This window comes from Hakea prostrata, chromosome 9, assembly GCF_041222555.1.
Source record: "Hakea prostrata isolate BN-2017 chromosome 9, UWA_Hpros_2, whole genome shotgun sequence".
NCBI classification, from domain to species: domain Eukaryota; kingdom Viridiplantae; phylum Streptophyta; class Magnoliopsida; order Proteales; family Proteaceae; genus Hakea; species Hakea prostrata.
This window is the reverse complement of record NC_142608.1, coordinates 2516979-2534180: the sequence shown is the minus strand read 5'-3', so window position 1 is coordinate 2534180 and position 17202 is coordinate 2516979. Positions and strand designations below refer to the sequence as shown.

The window sequence follows — 17202 nt, the reverse complement described above, 5'->3', positions numbered from 1 at the left end:
TGAATAGAGGAAGAGGAAGACTTATACAGTTACACTAAGAGGAGACATTTGGTAAGGGGTTGGCAAGGGGAGTGGGCCTGGGCTTGGATCAGGGAGAAGAGATGGGTTGAAAGGAAGGGGACAGTGGGCTTGCCAAAGGTCAGGGGAGGAGTAGCCCAAAGGCCAGGGCCCACAGATTTGTCGAACTACTATTGCATGATGAAGGTTCTAATACAACCTGAACAGTGGCGGAGCCCAACACGTTGGGGCCGGAAGGGGCCATGGCCCCCCAGATTTTTTGAAATTCTAAATTATATTTATATTTTTTGTTATTTTTCTCACTTTACATGTGAAATACTACTATTTGCCCCCATCCAAAAATTAAAAATAAAAATTTAATGTCATTCTTAATCATTATCTAATGGTTTTCATTAAATCCCTAATTTTAAGGAATAAAAGGTTAAATTTTAGTTAAAATTAATTCATGATCCATGAATTTCTCTTCTCTTTATATATTCTCATATATTTTCATTCGTATTTATTCTCTCATGAATCTTCTCTTTAATTCATATTTTTTTTCTCACACAATCTCACCAAATAGTGGAGTAGTTAGCAACATTGGAATTTTCCTAAATCTTTTCCACGGTTATCAGATATTCACTCTCTCTTTTTCAAATTATTCCTCTCTTATTAATGGAAATTTAAATCTCGTTTAGGATTTCAGCCATCAATTTTATCATATTTAATCGTAATCATTTAATTTTATTTTTGAATACTTAAACTTTCTCATAAAGTTTCTACTAATAGCAATTAAAAATTTTAAGATTTTTTAAAGTTTTTCTCTCACAATTTTAGCCCTTACTTTATTTTAATATATTTTTTATAATTTACTTATATTGTGGGACCCACCGTGGGTCCATTATTGGCCCACCTATATTCGGCCCCAAACATTCAATCTTGGCTCCGTCCCTAACAACCTCTATAACTTCATGCAGACTTCAAAGACTCAATCGTATCTTTAACCAGGCACAAAAAAGTGCAAACCTACCCATACAAATCGGGGTAGTGGTTTTGATGCTTGAGTCTTGTTATTCAGATTCCTCTCTCTTGGTGCTGTGCAGCAAACTAAATATGGTGTGAATAATGTCATGGGTCATCCACCTTTTTGGCTACGGATTTTTTTTTTTTTTTGGGTACTGGTGCTTTTTTTATACTGGAAATTAAACATGGATGGATGCGAACCCAAGACCTCCCCATGGAAGTCTAGGCTTTCAACCGCTTTATTAACCCACCATTGACAACGGATTTCTTGTTTACTTCTTTCATTCTCTCTTTCATATTCCCTTTTTAAGGAGGAAGGAATAAAAAAAATAAAAAAAAATCAACTGAAAATCAGTAAACCAGTGGTTCTGTTGTGATTTTGTTATTTGTTATAGCTCCTACGTAGCAATTTTAGTTGCCAAACCTAACAAATGATAGCGTTGTTACTTAATAATTTGGGGCTATCATTGAGAGCTTTAAGGTAACTGTTGACAACCTAGCTAAAACTAAATACTTGGACTCTTCTTTACCAAGGAAGAATTTCAAAGTCAAAAAATTTAACTACCCAACTCAACTCCATAATCAATGTGAAAAACCCAACTAAATTGGCAATACTTATTAATGCAGAAAAATCACCACTTCATGATCCTGCTAATTAAGTTTTAAGTAGAGATGATATCTGACATCCCTCTTTGTCTTCTTAATCTAGAACTCTGTTCTTCATACTTTGTATTATTCTATCTAATCACAATGAAAGCGTAAATTTCATGTGTATTTGACGTGAGAGTGTACTAGTTCAATAAAAAATGCATTTTTATTCAAGTTTCATCTTTAACTTTAGATTTGATTCAGTGCACGAAATGACCATTGGTAATGGTGGAACCAAGTTCTCAACCAAACCCAGATTTTAGCTGTTAACAGTCTGGGTTCTAGGCTTCTAGCATCTCACCATGGCAACTGGCAAGCTTCTTTAGTCTTGTTTGGCATCTCACTGACCTTTTCTGACCCAGCAAGGCCGTTTGATGTGCCAGATGCCGTGCTGTGCCACAGAGGATCGACAGGAGTCAAAATGGAGTTCTCATGGCGCTTTACTTCACGAACACGTCCGTAAGACACGAAACACGCAGATTTAGACCGAAACAAGAAAATCAAGACTCTCTGCGTGGGCGAAGAGAGCGGAGAAGAAAAACAATGAACCGAAGAAGGTTGTTTCTGCTAAAAATTCTCTTCTTCCTCTTCTTTGTCAACCTATTTTCTCTCTACTTGTACTTTAACTTCTCTTCTTACTCTAAATCCGGAACACCCTTTGGAAAGGGAAGCCAGAAGCAGCTAGAGCAGCAGGAGAACAAGCTGCTGAAACCACAAGTTCCCGATTCAGTTACCTTCCATGGAAAACCATGGCCAATTCTCCCTTCTTACCTTCCATGGGATTTTAACCCTAACGTGACTGCTAAATCATGCGAAGGATATTTCGGCAACGGCTTCAATCGCCGTTTTGATGTTCTGGTTTCCCATTCCGTGAATCATCCAAAATCCGACACCAATTATGGTGGCAGTGGTTGGTTTCGCTGTTTTTACAGTGAAACACTTGGGAGCTCTATATGCGAAGGGGGAAGATTGCGTATGAACCCAGATAAGATACGAATGTCTGTTGGAGGGGAAAAGCTTGAATCTGTAATGGGGCGACAGGAAGAAGAGGAACTCCCTAAGTTCGATTCGGGTGCTTTTGAGATCGAGTTTAAACAAGGACTCAGCCAGCGAGGGAACTCGAGAAGGAAAGGGAGGAAGCTTGTGAACGAAGAGCTCCTTAATCAGTTAGTACCGCAAGGTGGTATCGAGATGCATCCAATGCGGGCTTTAGTTGATTCTATTCAATTGCTGGATCCTGATGAGTTTAAGTGTTCCCAGGTGAGGATTTAAATGCTTTCCTTGAATTTAGTTTGCTCAAATCTCTATTTTATATTCTGAATTTTGTTTGATTCAATGGTTTGATTTGATTAAGTATTTTCCTTTTTTGGCTTCCATTTCATCCCCATTTAATCCCCTTTCAAAACCTTAGAATGGTTAGGAATGATTACTATCGTTTCCATACAACTCATTTCGCAGATTTTGTGCATGACAAAATCTATTATGTTAGAAATTAGAACCCCTTTTTTCGTTAAACTGGTAGCTGCCCTGCACATTCATCTACGCCTTCATTCCCAGCTGCTATCGTTTTCCAATGAAAGGCTTTAATATTATCCTGGAATCAGGGAAGCTCCCAAAATTTTATTAATGGAAACTAATAGGAATACGTAGGGGGACGCCTTAGCTTCCTTACCCAAAAGGTTTTTACCCTTTTGGTAGCAAATGCTAAATATGTAGGAGGAATGGCATGGATAGGTCCCTTTTTTGGTTGAATTTTTATATTACTTGTTAAAATCACTTCAGCCTAAACATCAGATTTGTGTTTATAAGAGGGATAGTTCCTTGAGGCTGTGTTTCTAAGCCATGAAAAGAAAAGAAAGCCATAGAGATTTTGTGGATGGTTTCCTCTTTTCCATTGAGGTCCTTGCATTTGTTGTGCAAAGAACCAATTGGAGGTTTTAATTCAAATTTGAAACTCATATGGTGTTTATAGGTTCCTTGCTTGACTGCTGCTTTCTTCTATGTGAGAAAGTGCCTTCTAGGGTTTCAGAGCTAAATTTTTGGTTTGTCCCTGTTGTTTAATATCCAAATGTTTTCCTGGTGGTTCAAAGGATCTTGGGTGCTAGGTGATAAAAACCTGATTAACGTTCAATGATCACAGAATACCCTGCAAACAGACCCCTACAATTTCCACCACACCACATGCTCGCAATGTGCAACTCAATAGCAAAATAGAGCTCGAGAAGACTGTATAGAGAACCTATCTTGTTTGATTCAATCACTAAATGGATCCAAACGGTAATAAAGTCACTAAAATGGATTTGAATTGCAGTAAATGACTTCCCGGAGCTCTAAGACTGTATAGAGAACCTATCTTGTTTGATTCAATTACTAAATGGATCCAAACAGTATAAAGTCACTAAAATGGATTTGAATTGCAGTAAATGACTTCCCCAACATGGTGCCTACTTGAATTGCCCCTAACTGAGGGTCTGCCCCTACTGCAAGCGATCTTGCCTTGTAACTTACACCCCCAACCCCCTAAAAAAAACTCCTTTCTCTCCTTTCCTTTCCTCTATAAACAGTGCCACTCTAACACTCAGCTTAACCCCCTCATTCTAGCCTTGCATTTGGACCCAATATTCCTTGCCGGAGTCTGGTCTGCTCCCTGATGCCTCAGTGCCTTTGCTCCCCTATTACATCGTCCCACCTGTCCCCTGCCCCTTTTTCATGTTTGATCCCCTATGCCCCTCCCTTTGTGTATGCCCTAGGCATCGGTGCCTTATCACAAGGTGTTTAAAGTGTTAGAACGTTCTTTGACTATGTAATCAGTCTTCCACAGAGATCTGCCCTACCCTACAAATTGTTGCTTTGGGAAATCTGTCACTTGGTAAGGAGATCCAAGCCCTTTTCTGCCCTCCTTTCCTTTTTGTTTCCCTAGGTTTGCAGAGAAGCCCTAACCCTAGGAAGTAGAAACCACTCATCATTCGGTTCCAACCTTTCGACCCATTAGAATCCTTCCATACTTGAATGATTTTAATGCCACAGCAGCCCCTTACCCCATCCAAGTTACAACCTATTCTGTCCATTAACCCTAGTTTCTAGAATGCTTTTTTCCCATCTTAAGACCCTAAACCTGCAACTTCTTAGTCGTCCAATTCTGCCAGCAGAATTCATTCAAAGTTTGAGGACACAATCCCTTCCCCCCACCTTCCCCCCCCCCCCCAAAAAAAAAAAAAAAAAAAAAAAACACCGTAACCCTTGGCCCCAGTCTTCCCCAAGTCTGAAAACGTACCCTAAAACAGTCCCATTGAGTTGATTCTGATTTGAGATCTTGGCATTGGTTCTCTGTTGTGGTATGATGAGGCTTTGTTCGCCAACCTCACAAAGTGTTTGTTGGCCTGACCTGAGGGTGTTCATTCAGGAACATGACCGTGGCTGTGTTGCGGTTGGTGTTGAGAATTTAGGTCCAGACATTTCCTTTGATGAGCAAACAGCAATGGTGCTGTGTGGATGGGCTGGAGAAAGAAACAGAAGCAGGTTGTGCGGGATGTGTGAGAGGGGTGTGACAGTGTGTGGTGGGTACAATACATGCCTTGGTTTGGTTGACATCGATTGCATGATTATTTCTGTTGTTTATATTCTTCTCTTACATCAATCAAACATCCAGATTTCTTCTTTTTATTTTCTTCTATATCCTGTTCTATACAATGAATGTAGCCTCTAATATGTAGTTGGGAACATAGTGTCACTCTTATGGAGCTAAATCTATGTTATTTCTGTAATTTAACCTGCACCTGTGGCATGATAGGATAGTTGGTAACTTGGTACTTTTTGCTTTAATGTTTCCTTTTGTTACAATTGCAGTGGGTTGAGGAGCCAACACTTTTAGTCACACGTTTCGAGTATGCCAACCTTTTTCATACAGTTACAGATTGGTATAATGCATATGTGTCTTCCAGAGTTACTGGCTTGCCTAATCGACCTCACGTGGTTTTTGTGGATGGCCATTGCAAGGTATAACTGCTAATCAGAGTCTAACTATTCCTTGCTCACTTGGCTGGTAATATCAGTTGTAACTAGTCCATTACAAAATTATAATAGGATGAAAAACTTAAATACTCATAATCCTTTCATTTCTTCTGGAATCGTAGGCATTTCATTTCTGTGTGCAACTATTTTTTTTTTTTTTAAAATCATATTTGGCTTTTCCTTTAATTTTTTTTTGGTAAACCAAATTTCATTGAGAAGGACCAGTAAAACACAAAGGATCCTGAGCATGTAACTCAATGATCCAAGGGGTGGAATACGGTCAAGATTTCCTACTGGAAATGGACACGGCCTTTCCTTCCTAGGGAGTGGGCGAACACATTCCCCTCTCTAGGAATAAAATTACCTTTCAATTCACAAAATCTGCAGCTAGGGCCTGGATATCATATGCTACTCTCTCCATTGCCAGCGAGCTTTTCCTTGCATTTTACTTCTTGTTCTTTGTTTTAATTGCTAAATGTGATTAATTTTTTTTTTAGGAAAGAAAACCACAGATAGTAACCTTAGTGTATGGTTGAGAACTGTATTTGGGGGGGGGGGGGTGTATGTTTATCCCTTCATTGTACAAGGGCTCATCTTCCAATAAAGAACCTTGTTTTGGACCTCTATACAACTTCATTTTCCCTCCCTGCTTTGGATTAATGCTGTAGCTCATTCACATTTTGTACAATATAATACTTAAAAACAGGTCCTTTCGTTGTGTTCATTTCTTTGTCAAGAAGATCTCATCATATTGGTTATTTGGCTTCTTCTCGTTGTTTAAATATTACTTTTGACATAGACCTGTTTGCTATATGGCAGTCTAGAGTTAGGTTTAATGAAACATAATGAGTGGCATGCATCCCAATCAGTCTTGTTTTTGTCTTGCTGAAATTTTTTTTCCTATTATTTAACTAGGCAATTAACCATCAACTGTAAAGCACTGAGGAAGAAAGATGCTCCTCTTGTGCTACCCAGTAACTTCTACATGATATCAAACTGAAAGAACCCTGTGGTATGGAACTCTAAATCTTAATGATATTATTTATCCAAATCCTTTGACTTCAGAAAAATCCTAAATCATGAATCATGACAAGAAAGCAGCATCTTGTGGAGAAAGAAACCTACCCTACATTGAAATTGATGCAGCACATGATAAATCAAAGCTCTAATAAGAACTCTAGACAAAATCTCTTGCAGAGCTTCTCTGTCATGTCTCTATGTGGGAAAAATGAAAATTTAGACATGCACATGGTAGAATCAAAGAACCGAAAAAGAGTTGGGGGTGGGGTGAGCTTATGTGTAGTCACTTAGATAGCTTTATTTCTGAAAAGTTCGTAAACGTCAAAGGTGAGGAGAATTCCTTTTATATCTGCAAATATTCGGACCAAAAAAGCTGTCTATAAGCTTATTATACCAGGAAAGCTTATTTAAGCTGCAACTCTTTCATTCTTATCTAGACATTTGGACTTGAAAGTAAATCATTAAAGACATGACTAGCAATTCCATTTTTGCAGACATAAGCTGGTCAACATAATGACACCTTTAGTTTCCACATGAAGTTGCCACCAACAAAAATTTATTCTTTTTGCTATTTCTGTTCTACCATAATATGACAACCTGGGAGGGGATGAGGAAGGTGAAGACAGATCCTGGTTGTCATGATGTACATAAATGGATTATTGTGCATCACTAACATTACTACACTGTCTGTCTGTCTGTCTATAAAATTTTCTTAGTTTTTTAAATCAGTGGAACCTTTCCTTTAATCTGATTGAACTTGGCTATGTTATCATCAAGGTATCTATTGCCTGCTTTAAGAACTGTCTAAATATTCACTCTGAACATTAAAGTGCTTGGGATATCATTGAAGATGATCTTGTTCATGCTGTTTGCAGTTTCTTCCTCAATCCTTCCCAGCTCTCTTTTATCCATCAAACTTTTCTTTGCCTTATTCCCAAGAAGGCTGGTGCCTCCTCCCTCTCTGATTTCCGCCCGATCTCCCTTTGTAACCTCCTCTACAAGTTCATCTCCAAAATCCTTGCGGCTCAAAAAGGTTATCCCAAATTTGGTCAGTGCCAACCAAACCTCTTTCATTTCGGGTTGCAGTATCGCGGATAATATTCTTCTTTGTGCAGAAAATAGTCAGGGGGTTTGAGAAATCTTCTCACTCCCCTGTTGCTCTCCCCAAAGTTGATCTCCACAAAGCTTTTGACTCTATCCGTTGGGACTTTATCAGTGATGTCCTTTTTGCCATGAGGTTCCCTCCTTCCTTCATCCACTGGATTGAAGTTTGCATCTCCACGCTTTTCTTCTCCATTATCACTAATGTCTCACCGGCTATCTTCTTGCCCTCTTGTGTCGGGGTTTGTCAAGGGTGTCCCCTCTCCCCTTATCTCTTCTCCTTGGCTCTGGAGGTTCTCTCCTATCTCCTCCAATCCAAGACGGATCAGCTCCTGATCTCTCCCATTCCCAAATGTAAATCCCTCATCTCACCCATCTCACCTTCACTGATGATCTCATGATTTTCTCCAAAGCTGATCATTGTTCCATCTCCTCTATCCTCTCTACCCTCAAGTTCTTTGAGTCCATCTCTGGTCTTAAAGTCAACCTTGACAAATCTACTATTTTCCTCCCTGGGGTGTCCGAACCTCTCCGCTTCAACCTCCTAAAATTTTTTGGGTTCAAGCCTGGATCCTTTCATGTTGTCTACCTCGGTCTCCCTCTCATCATTGGTAGGCTCTCTCGCCACCACTGTTCCCCCATGCTGGATCACATCCGTAAGAGTCTTCAACTCTGAAAAAGCCGGCTTCTCTCCTTTGCTGGTAGGGTGGAGCTCATCCGGTCCGTTCTCCAATCCTCCAATCTTTATTGGTGTGGCATTTTCTCGATACCTAAGTCCATCTCGTCGGCTATGGAATCTCTCTTCTGTACCTTCCTCTGGAAGGGCCGGGAATCCTCAAGATTCCTCCATCCCATCAGTTGGTCTAACATCTGTAGACCTAAAATTGAGGGGGCCTTGGAATTCGAAGGATCCATGAAGTCAAGTCTGCTGCCTTGCTCAACTCGTTTGGAAAATTGTCTCCAAACAAGATTCCATTTGGGTTAACTGGGTTCACTCTTACCTTCTCAAATCTAATTCTTTCTAGACCGTCCCTATCCCCTCTAACCCTTCTTGGATCTGGATGAAACTTCTCCTCCTTAGACCTCGTGCCCTCCCTGCTATTTCCACCCAATTTCTTTTGGTTCCTTTACTAATTTCTGGCTTAATCCATGGCATCCGATGGGTATTCTCCTTACTCTCCTCCCCCCCCACACTATTTATGAAACCCGCATTCCCAAATCCACCCTCCTCTCGAGCTTCGTCTCCGATGGTTCCTGGGTCCCTCTCCCCCACTTTAGTCTTCACCCAAGTCTAGAACTCCCTCCCCACCCCCCCTTCCTTGGCCCCCTTTGGTTTGGTTTAAAGGTCACATTCCTTGCCACACTCTCATCCTTTGGAGAGCCCTAAACCTTGCTCTCCCAACCCAAGCTTTCCTTATCACCCGCCACATCCCTGCTAACCCCAATTGTATCCTTTGCTGGAATGGTACCGAGGACATTGAGCATTTGTTCTTTTCTTGCCCTTTCTCTAGTTCTCTTTGGAGGAAAGCCCTTACGAACATTTGGCCCTACTCCCGTCGCTCATTGGAGTTCGATCTTGATTGGTTTTGGATTTTGAGTAACTTTTCGGGTACTTTTATTTGTGATCGGATTGGTAAGCTAGTTTTTTGTGCTATGGTCCATCATCTGTGGTGGGAGCTTAATCTCAGGCGCTGGACTTTCGAATCCCGCTCTCTTGAGTCGATTTGGAATGCTATTTATTTTGATGTTTCCTCTAGAATCATTTGTATCCCCCATCCCCCAGTTGTTGATTCTCCAAGGAACAGGTTCATTGTTGCTTCCTAGGGGCTCAACTCCCAATTCCATCCCTCTCTTTGATCCTTCTTGTTTGGATTCTTCTTGTATTTCGTTGCTTTGTTCCTTTTAATAAATTTATTTATTCATTAAAAAAAAAAAAAAATTGTCCCTATCACTGCAATTTAAATGAGGTAGCAGCCCAGGCTCTATGAATTGTTTTATCCCTTACCTCTCCCATTCTGTTTCCAGGCACCTCTGGAAGAAACTTGGGAAGCCGTGTTTTCAAGCATGAAATATGCTAAAAGCTTCAGTGGTCCAGTTTGTTTTCGCCATGCCATTCTCTCACCTCTGGGTTATGAGGCAGCTATTTTTAAGGGTTTGAGTGAACCCTTTAATTGTCAGGGAGCAACTGCACATGATCTCTGGCAAAATCCTAATGACCAAAGGACTGCACGGTTATCCGAGTTTGGAGAGTTGATTCGAGCAGCTTTTGGTTTTCCTTTAAACAACAGAAACCAGCTTCCAAAGCTGGTCTCAGGTCATAACATCTTATTTGTGCGTCGTGAAGACTATTTAGCTCACCCGCGTCATAGTGGCAAACCGGAATCGAGGCTTACCAACGAACAGGAAGTCTTTGATGCTCTGAAGATTTGGGCAAATGATCATCCAAAATGCAAAGTGAACCTTATAAATGGATTATTTGCACACATGCCCGTGAAAGAACAAGTCCGTGCCATTCAGGATGCTTCGGTCATAATTGGGGCTCATGGGGCAGGTCTTACCCACATTATTTCTGCAACACCAAATACAGTGATTCTTGAGATAATAAGCAGCCTTTATAGGCGCCCACATTTCGCATTGATTTCGCAGTGGAGGGGGCTGAAATATCACGCCATTAATCTGCCTGGATCATATGCAGAGCCAGAAGAAGTTGTCAAGAAGGTTAACAACATAATGAGAAGTCTTGGCTGCTAATACATGGTTTTTCAGTTCTTGGATCATTATTTTGCAATCCAAAGATCCAAAGGTAGCAAATCTATCAGTGAATGGCTGTTAATGATTGGAATCTTCCATTTCACATGGTCTTGTGCTGGACATAGCCACAGTTACTGATGGGAATGACTTGTACATTATACACAAGATCTTGTTTGAGCATTAGACCAAGGAGAGGAGACTTTTGCTTTTAGGAGTTCAATTTCCCAAGAGTTTCATCCATTTGGATGGTGAAATGGGGAGACACATTTTGTAGTCAAGTTTGGAATTGGCATTTTTATCCAAAAGATTCCGGAGTTGGGAGGAGGAAGATTTGGTTATGCAGTGCCTTATTGGAGTCCACATTTCATTCTGGGTTGCCAAATACATAACAGTTGCAGAAGCTGATTGCCAATGCTGACACTCACTTGATTTTGTTCTTATCATTCTGGTATTAACTGTAGGGAACATAAAATGTTTTGGACTTTGCTCATGTTGCAATGCCTCTTTTTATGTCAAAGATTTGAATAGAAGTTTTGATTGTAATCCAGAATTTCACATGCACTCATATTTGATTGGGATATTTCTCAGTTTTGGAACCTCAATGCTCAACAAAATTAATTTCACACGTTTTTATTTGATATCATTCCTGTATTGTATTGCAAGTTTTCTACTGAATTTGACACGTTTGCTGTAATGTAAATCCAGTTTTCTGAAGCGTGATGTTAGATGCAAGGTCCGACGTGTCGGACTAAGTCACGGTGTTAGTGGCTGGCGACACCACTGACACACGGCAACAGGTGACATTTTGCCGACATGTCGGCAACTTTTAGCAGGGTGTCGATGAAAATTCGACCTCCGGGGGTGTTTAGGGTCGTTTTGGCTTAAATTTTGTTATGTAACTTAATTTGAAGCTTGGGAACATTATTTTGGCCCAAAATATCATTTAATCTAAAGTTTCTGATTGACACATGATTGGTTATATGCGGACAAAATTGGAAGTTTGGAAAATTCATATAAATTAATGTAAACATGCAAAGAGAACACAAATACACAACTAGTGAAGAGAAGTAATAAAAATTTCAATTCATTATACAATTATATTGAGTATGACTCATGCTTTATATTTTGTTGTTGACGAACACGGGGTGTGGGGGTAGCGCCCCTAGATCCTGTAGAGGTCCTACGTCACTTTGGCAAAAATCGAAAGAAAAATCGGTGAAAAACCAAATAAAAATTTGTTAAATATGATAAATTTGGCAATGTATTGCCAAAAAATCGACCTTTGTGATATATCACCCATTTTTTTGCCTATATATCGTCAACATAATTCGAAATAGAACCTTCAGCAGATTTCACGTGGATTCTACTATTCATATATAGTGAAAAGGTATAATTTGGTAAACAGTGAAAAGGTATAATGGGAGCATAGATGATTCCAGATCGTCTCCCTTGATGGGAGCACTATGGAGATTAGGAAGCACATGGTGCTCCTCATCAAGGGAGATGATGCACACTCGAGCATAGACCTCTACTCGACCCTAACCAGGGATCCCGACTCGAAGTTATGGATTAGTGGGATGTATAAATTGATTTTGCTTTCTGTTGTTGCTACAATCGTTGGACTTGTCGGTTTGACGACTCTTTTTTTTTTTTTTGGGATGTTTTTTAAATATTGAAAATGAAATGCTGTCGACAAGGGTTAAATCCTTAACCTCTCCACTAATAATTATGGATCTTTACCACTTAACCAAACTTGCATTGACAAAAAATCAAATTCTTAGCCATTCTACTAAGCCTCCATTAAGCCAAGGGAGGTAACCAATGCCCTAAACCAGGAGATGCAACAAGAGGAGTCGACCACATTTCGATCGAACGGCATTTAAAATCGATCAATCCCACGAAAAATTAGTTATGACCCAACTTCTCTGGGGGAGGTGGGTTCGCATTCACTTAGTGGCATTAATATAAAGCTCCCTGAGGAAGTAAATCATGGTGCGCGCAAGCTGGCCCGGATGAAACTAGGTTAAAAAAAATTAATTATGACACGTGGAATAGAGGATTACAAAACGTTACCTACCCCATCGGTTTGACGTTGCGACGTCGAAACTCGGAGGCGTTTCTTACCGTTACGTGTAAGTCTTTTCGATGTCAGGTGTCATTTATGGCTTCGTAAATAATCATACCGTTCCGCTAGTGCCGTTTGTCTTCCACTTTTTCTTTCCAGTGGGCCAAACGCGACTATAAAACCGAATTCTTAGTAAGCGCCGAAGAGAAGAACCAGCGAGAATTTAGACAAAACAGTAATGGTGAAGATGAAGATGAAGACGGTGAAGAGACGTTCCCAATCTGTTCTTCTCTGGTTACTGACGGTGGTGGTCGTCTCCCTCCTGATTCCTTCGTCGGCTCTCGGTGTAATAGTCGGTGATTGGAGGCCGATCAAAGATGTGAATGAATCTCACGTCCAAGAGATCGCTCAGTTCGCTGTGGGAGAACATAACAAGGAATACAAGACAGATTTGAAGTATGAGCGTGTCGTTCAGGGTGAAACTCAAGTCGTCGCCGGTGCAAATTATCGCCTCATCATCGCTGCAAAAGACGCTGCTGTCTCCAACAATTATCAAGCCGTGGTGTACGAGCGGCCATGGGAGGGTTTTAAGAATCTCACTTCCTTTAAGCAACTCTAGATTTCATACCACTGTAACTCTCTGTGAAGGTTTCTGCTTGAGTTTATGTTTGTAAGCCTTTAAAATTAAATATTCCAACTTCTGCTGTTTATTATTACTTATAGAGAAGGGGAAACCGGAAACTCAAGATAGAAATGCAGGTTAGTGATTTTCCATTTCAGAAAAGGGGAAAAGTCAAGAAAAGAGGTTTAAGCCTTCTGAAGCAACGAAATGAAAGGGAGAGAGGGGAAGTTGCAGATCTGCTTTGATTCATCTTTGTTCTCTAACATGCAACAACAGATCGAACACCGTCCCTCTTTAAGCTTTCATTTAGCATCTTTTGATCTTATTCTCCTCTTCCATGGCTTTCTCAGTGTGATCTACAGTTTGTTCCAATCACATATGTTTTGGAATTCCTGTTGTGCTCGGAAGAATCGTTATTTCGCTTTATTTTATTTATTTCTGACTTATCTGATTATCCTTAAACCCCGTGAGTCTTCTATCCAATGAAGTAGTTGAAAAAACAAAAAGGAAAAAACGAAAGTCGGTGACAGTTTGTATGTCCACAAAGAAAACGCCGGAAAATTTAACTTTGGAGTGAAAACCAAGAAATTTTGTTGACATATGACAACATTGCACATGGGACGTTTGACAAAAATCCTTGGAGGATAGGGATAATAATGAAAATTGACATTTTGCCGGTTGTGAATGCAATTTTGGACTTTGCTTGGAGGTGTACATTTTTAGCTGGCCATCAGATCAGAATTTTGGTCGAAATTTTGAGCTTGCTTGTTGAAATTTAAAGATAAAGATATAATTTTGATCGAGATTTCGGATCTAACGGTCTCGAAATCCTTGACGGTCATGAGCATTTATGACCCAAGCAAAATTATCCAATTTGATAGACCGTTCTGATTTCGGTCATTAATTCAAACAAATATTGTTTGTTTATATTAAAGCAAAATGGTTGAACAAACTATGTATTGGTCTGTATACTCTGTTGCTCCAAAAACCTGATCATTGTTGCTAACAGGTTTGAACTTGCAAAACAACATGCTTGACCAGGGGTGGTCGGGGGAATGTCTCCGATGATCAAGTCAGTGAATGCAAGAAGTCAAGGGAGGACTCTTTGAATGTCGATGCACAAAGCCTTAAACACTAAAGGTAGGATGATCAATGTGTACCTCATGCTCTAAACAACCATTTTTATACAGTTGATAAGACATTAATTAATTATTTTAGCCGTTGGATAGATTAGGGGTGGTTGGTCCGTGGCAAGTGGATGTAGGGCGTCCTCACTCGGGATAGTGGTCAAGTCTTGCTCAAATAAAGTAAGTGGCACTTGCCAGGAACTCACTTGGTAATGTTGTCTTTGCGGCTGCGGGTGGTTTTCGTGAGAAAAAAAATCCTTCGAATGGAGTTAATTGCTATCCACAGAGGGTTGGTGTTGGCTGCTGAGCAAGCCATACTGTTGATGCAGGTCCGATCGGACTCTTGGGGGGCTATCGCCATGATATTGGGTCTGTATAAAGCTCCTTGGTATGTCACGGAACTAATCAGGGATATCCAAGAGGTGGCAGCGGGCTTTCAAAATTGTGTTTTTCATCACGCAGGTGCGTGAACTTAATAGGGGGCTAACTTTTTGGCGGGGTTACACCCTTATGTACCAGAAATTTTCTTTACTCCTGGGTCCTTACTTGAGATGCTCGATCATATTGTTAGGGACGACGCCAATGGTAGAACCTACTTCAGATTGTAATTTTACTTTTTTGTCTTAATACAAGCTACTTTTTTCCAAAAAAAAAAAAGAAAAGGTAAGTGGCACTTATTGTTGATTAGCTCTTGCTCGATCACGATTTTGTAATGATAATCTTGGGATATTTGGCGAGATCCCTCTACCTCTGTCTCATCCGATCACTTTTCCTTATAGGAACCTAGCCACGTCCAACCACTCCTGGGGTACGCTCCATGTTGGATCCATTCTCATCATAATCTATAGCTAGGTATAGTTAATTAATGTCAATATTGGCGATGATTGTATGACCATAGCCAATGTTTAAAGTATATTGCGATACCATACAATACCATAGCTGATACATATCCATATTTGACCCAACCGCAACAATACATTTTGATATGTTTTTCCATTGAATTACACTAAAATATATTAGCCAGAGCGATACAATACTCGATTCAGGACGATACGTCTCTTAAAATCACCTAACCAATATGATACTCGATACCCATATTTTAACCTTAACCATAGCACCTTTTGCTTGCATTCTAAAACCTAAGTGTCTATCTTGCTCTTACTTCCTTTGAAAGATAAAAGGGCAACTATTTCAAATGAGAAACAAAAAGTAATAGGCATATAAAGTACAAGCATATCATTGGTAAAGTTATACATATTCCACAATCAATTTAGCAATCATCTAAAATACCCAACAGATTCTCATGATGTAATTAACTTAAAGGAAAAGTAATAACACTACACTGGTTGTGTTCAAATCAAATTAATGGAGTTGTCCTGTCAAGACAGTTCTTATCATGGCTAGTCAACCCAAAACCCTATTACCAAATTCCAAATAGGCTGGACCAGGTGCATTTTTTCACATTCTTTGGGATATGATGGTGGATATAAAGTTCTTTAGAGACCATTACAATCCAACTGCATGATCTCATTTTGGGTAGTGGATATTGCACAACTCAAAATGGCTGGTCATTCAAACTTCTTATGTGCTGTTTCAGTAATCCAATCTTTTAAGAGATGTAAAGTGCTAAGTGGAGATAGCTATCATTTGAGATTTGAGAGAGTAGTTGTGGAATATGATAAGGCTTCACTCCCCTTACCTAACCCTTAATTCATTTTTCATGATCAAGGTAGTGTTGTTGATGTCGATTTCATGTAGGATTGAGTGACCACTATATAGTGAGTGATTGATTGATTTGATATACAAAAAGAGAGAGAGAAGGAAAGAGAAGATAACTAAGGAGCCTCACATTTGAGGAATATCTCACATTTATTCATGGTTGACGTCTCTTTATTGGCGTTCAGGTTTCCTGGCTTAAGGAGCTTCACTATTTGATTGCTCTCATACCATATGTTTAGGAGAGGTTCACTTTATCAGTGTTCAGAGGTATCCCTTCTGAATATATAACAAAAAACATCGAGATAGAGTTATCTTCTTCGAAAGGCCAATTTATCACACTTGATAGGTTAATAAGAAAAGACACCATTAATAGTGGCAAGTGGATGCTCAACTCCAAACACTATTACATCATACCTTACAAAAGACTCACAGCATATACGTGAAAAGGGTGGTTGATATTGAATTGAGTACCCACACCTCTTAAAAAATATATCCATCAATGTCTTTCAGAAAGAGTTCGTAGTTCCTGACCCAAAAAAAGATTTAAAATGGAAAAGGAACATGTAGAGATGTAGAGCTTTAAAGCTCTAGAAAGAGAGAGAACCCATATGCAAGTAGAGAGAGAGAGAGCAAAGCAACAAAAGTGGATGATGGCATGGAAAGGCAATGGAGAAGCTTTGAAGTATTAAATGTATGTCTTCTGCATCATACCATGTGAGTCTTGAGAGTGTAAAGAAGTCATAGCATGGCAGCAAGTATGGGCAAGAAAGCCGTCTCAATTATTGATTCACTTCCATCTTTTTGGAAAGCGATACACAAGCCAATCAGTTCCTAACCTTCAAAATATCCTTTAAAAAAAAATTCATTAAAAAGATATTTAAGAAATTCAAAAAGGAACTTTGTAGTTAAAAGAGAATCTTGCTGTATTTATAATTATTTGTAGATAAAAAAAAATCATTTTTCTCCCTTTACACTTTCTTTGAAAGAATTCATTAGAAGAAAAATGAGTGAGAAAAAGGGTGCTTGGTTATTTAGATATTTATTAGCAGTTAAGGGTTGAACCCACGACTTCTCCATTGAGGAGTGACATTCTCAACCATTCCACTAGCCTTTTATTG

The 17202-nt window shown here is 39.6% G+C and overlaps 2 protein-coding genes across 2 annotated transcripts; both read left to right on the top strand.

Moving 5' to 3' along the window:
- The first annotated feature begins 1958 nt into the window (after window positions 1–1958).
- On the top strand, window positions 1959–11200 carry LOC149004029 (beta-1,2-xylosyltransferase-like). Its single transcript, XM_089169430.1, has 3 exons — window positions 1959–2928; window positions 5515–5664; window positions 9826–11200. Exons 1-3 carry the CDS (start codon window positions 2101–2103, stop codon window positions 10549–10551), a joined length of 1704 nt encoding a protein of 567 aa, XP_089025556.1. The 5' UTR covers window positions 1959–2100; the 3' UTR covers window positions 10552–11200.
- Window positions 11201–12763: 1563 nt separating this feature from the next.
- LOC149004028 (Cystatin/monellin superfamily protein) lies at window positions 12764–13313 on the top strand. Its single transcript, XM_089169315.1, has one exon. It carries the CDS (start codon window positions 12855–12857, stop codon window positions 13233–13235), a length of 381 nt encoding a protein of 126 aa, XP_089025441.1. The 5' UTR covers window positions 12764–12854; the 3' UTR covers window positions 13236–13313.
- The last annotated feature ends 3889 nt before the right edge of the window (window positions 13314–17202 follow it).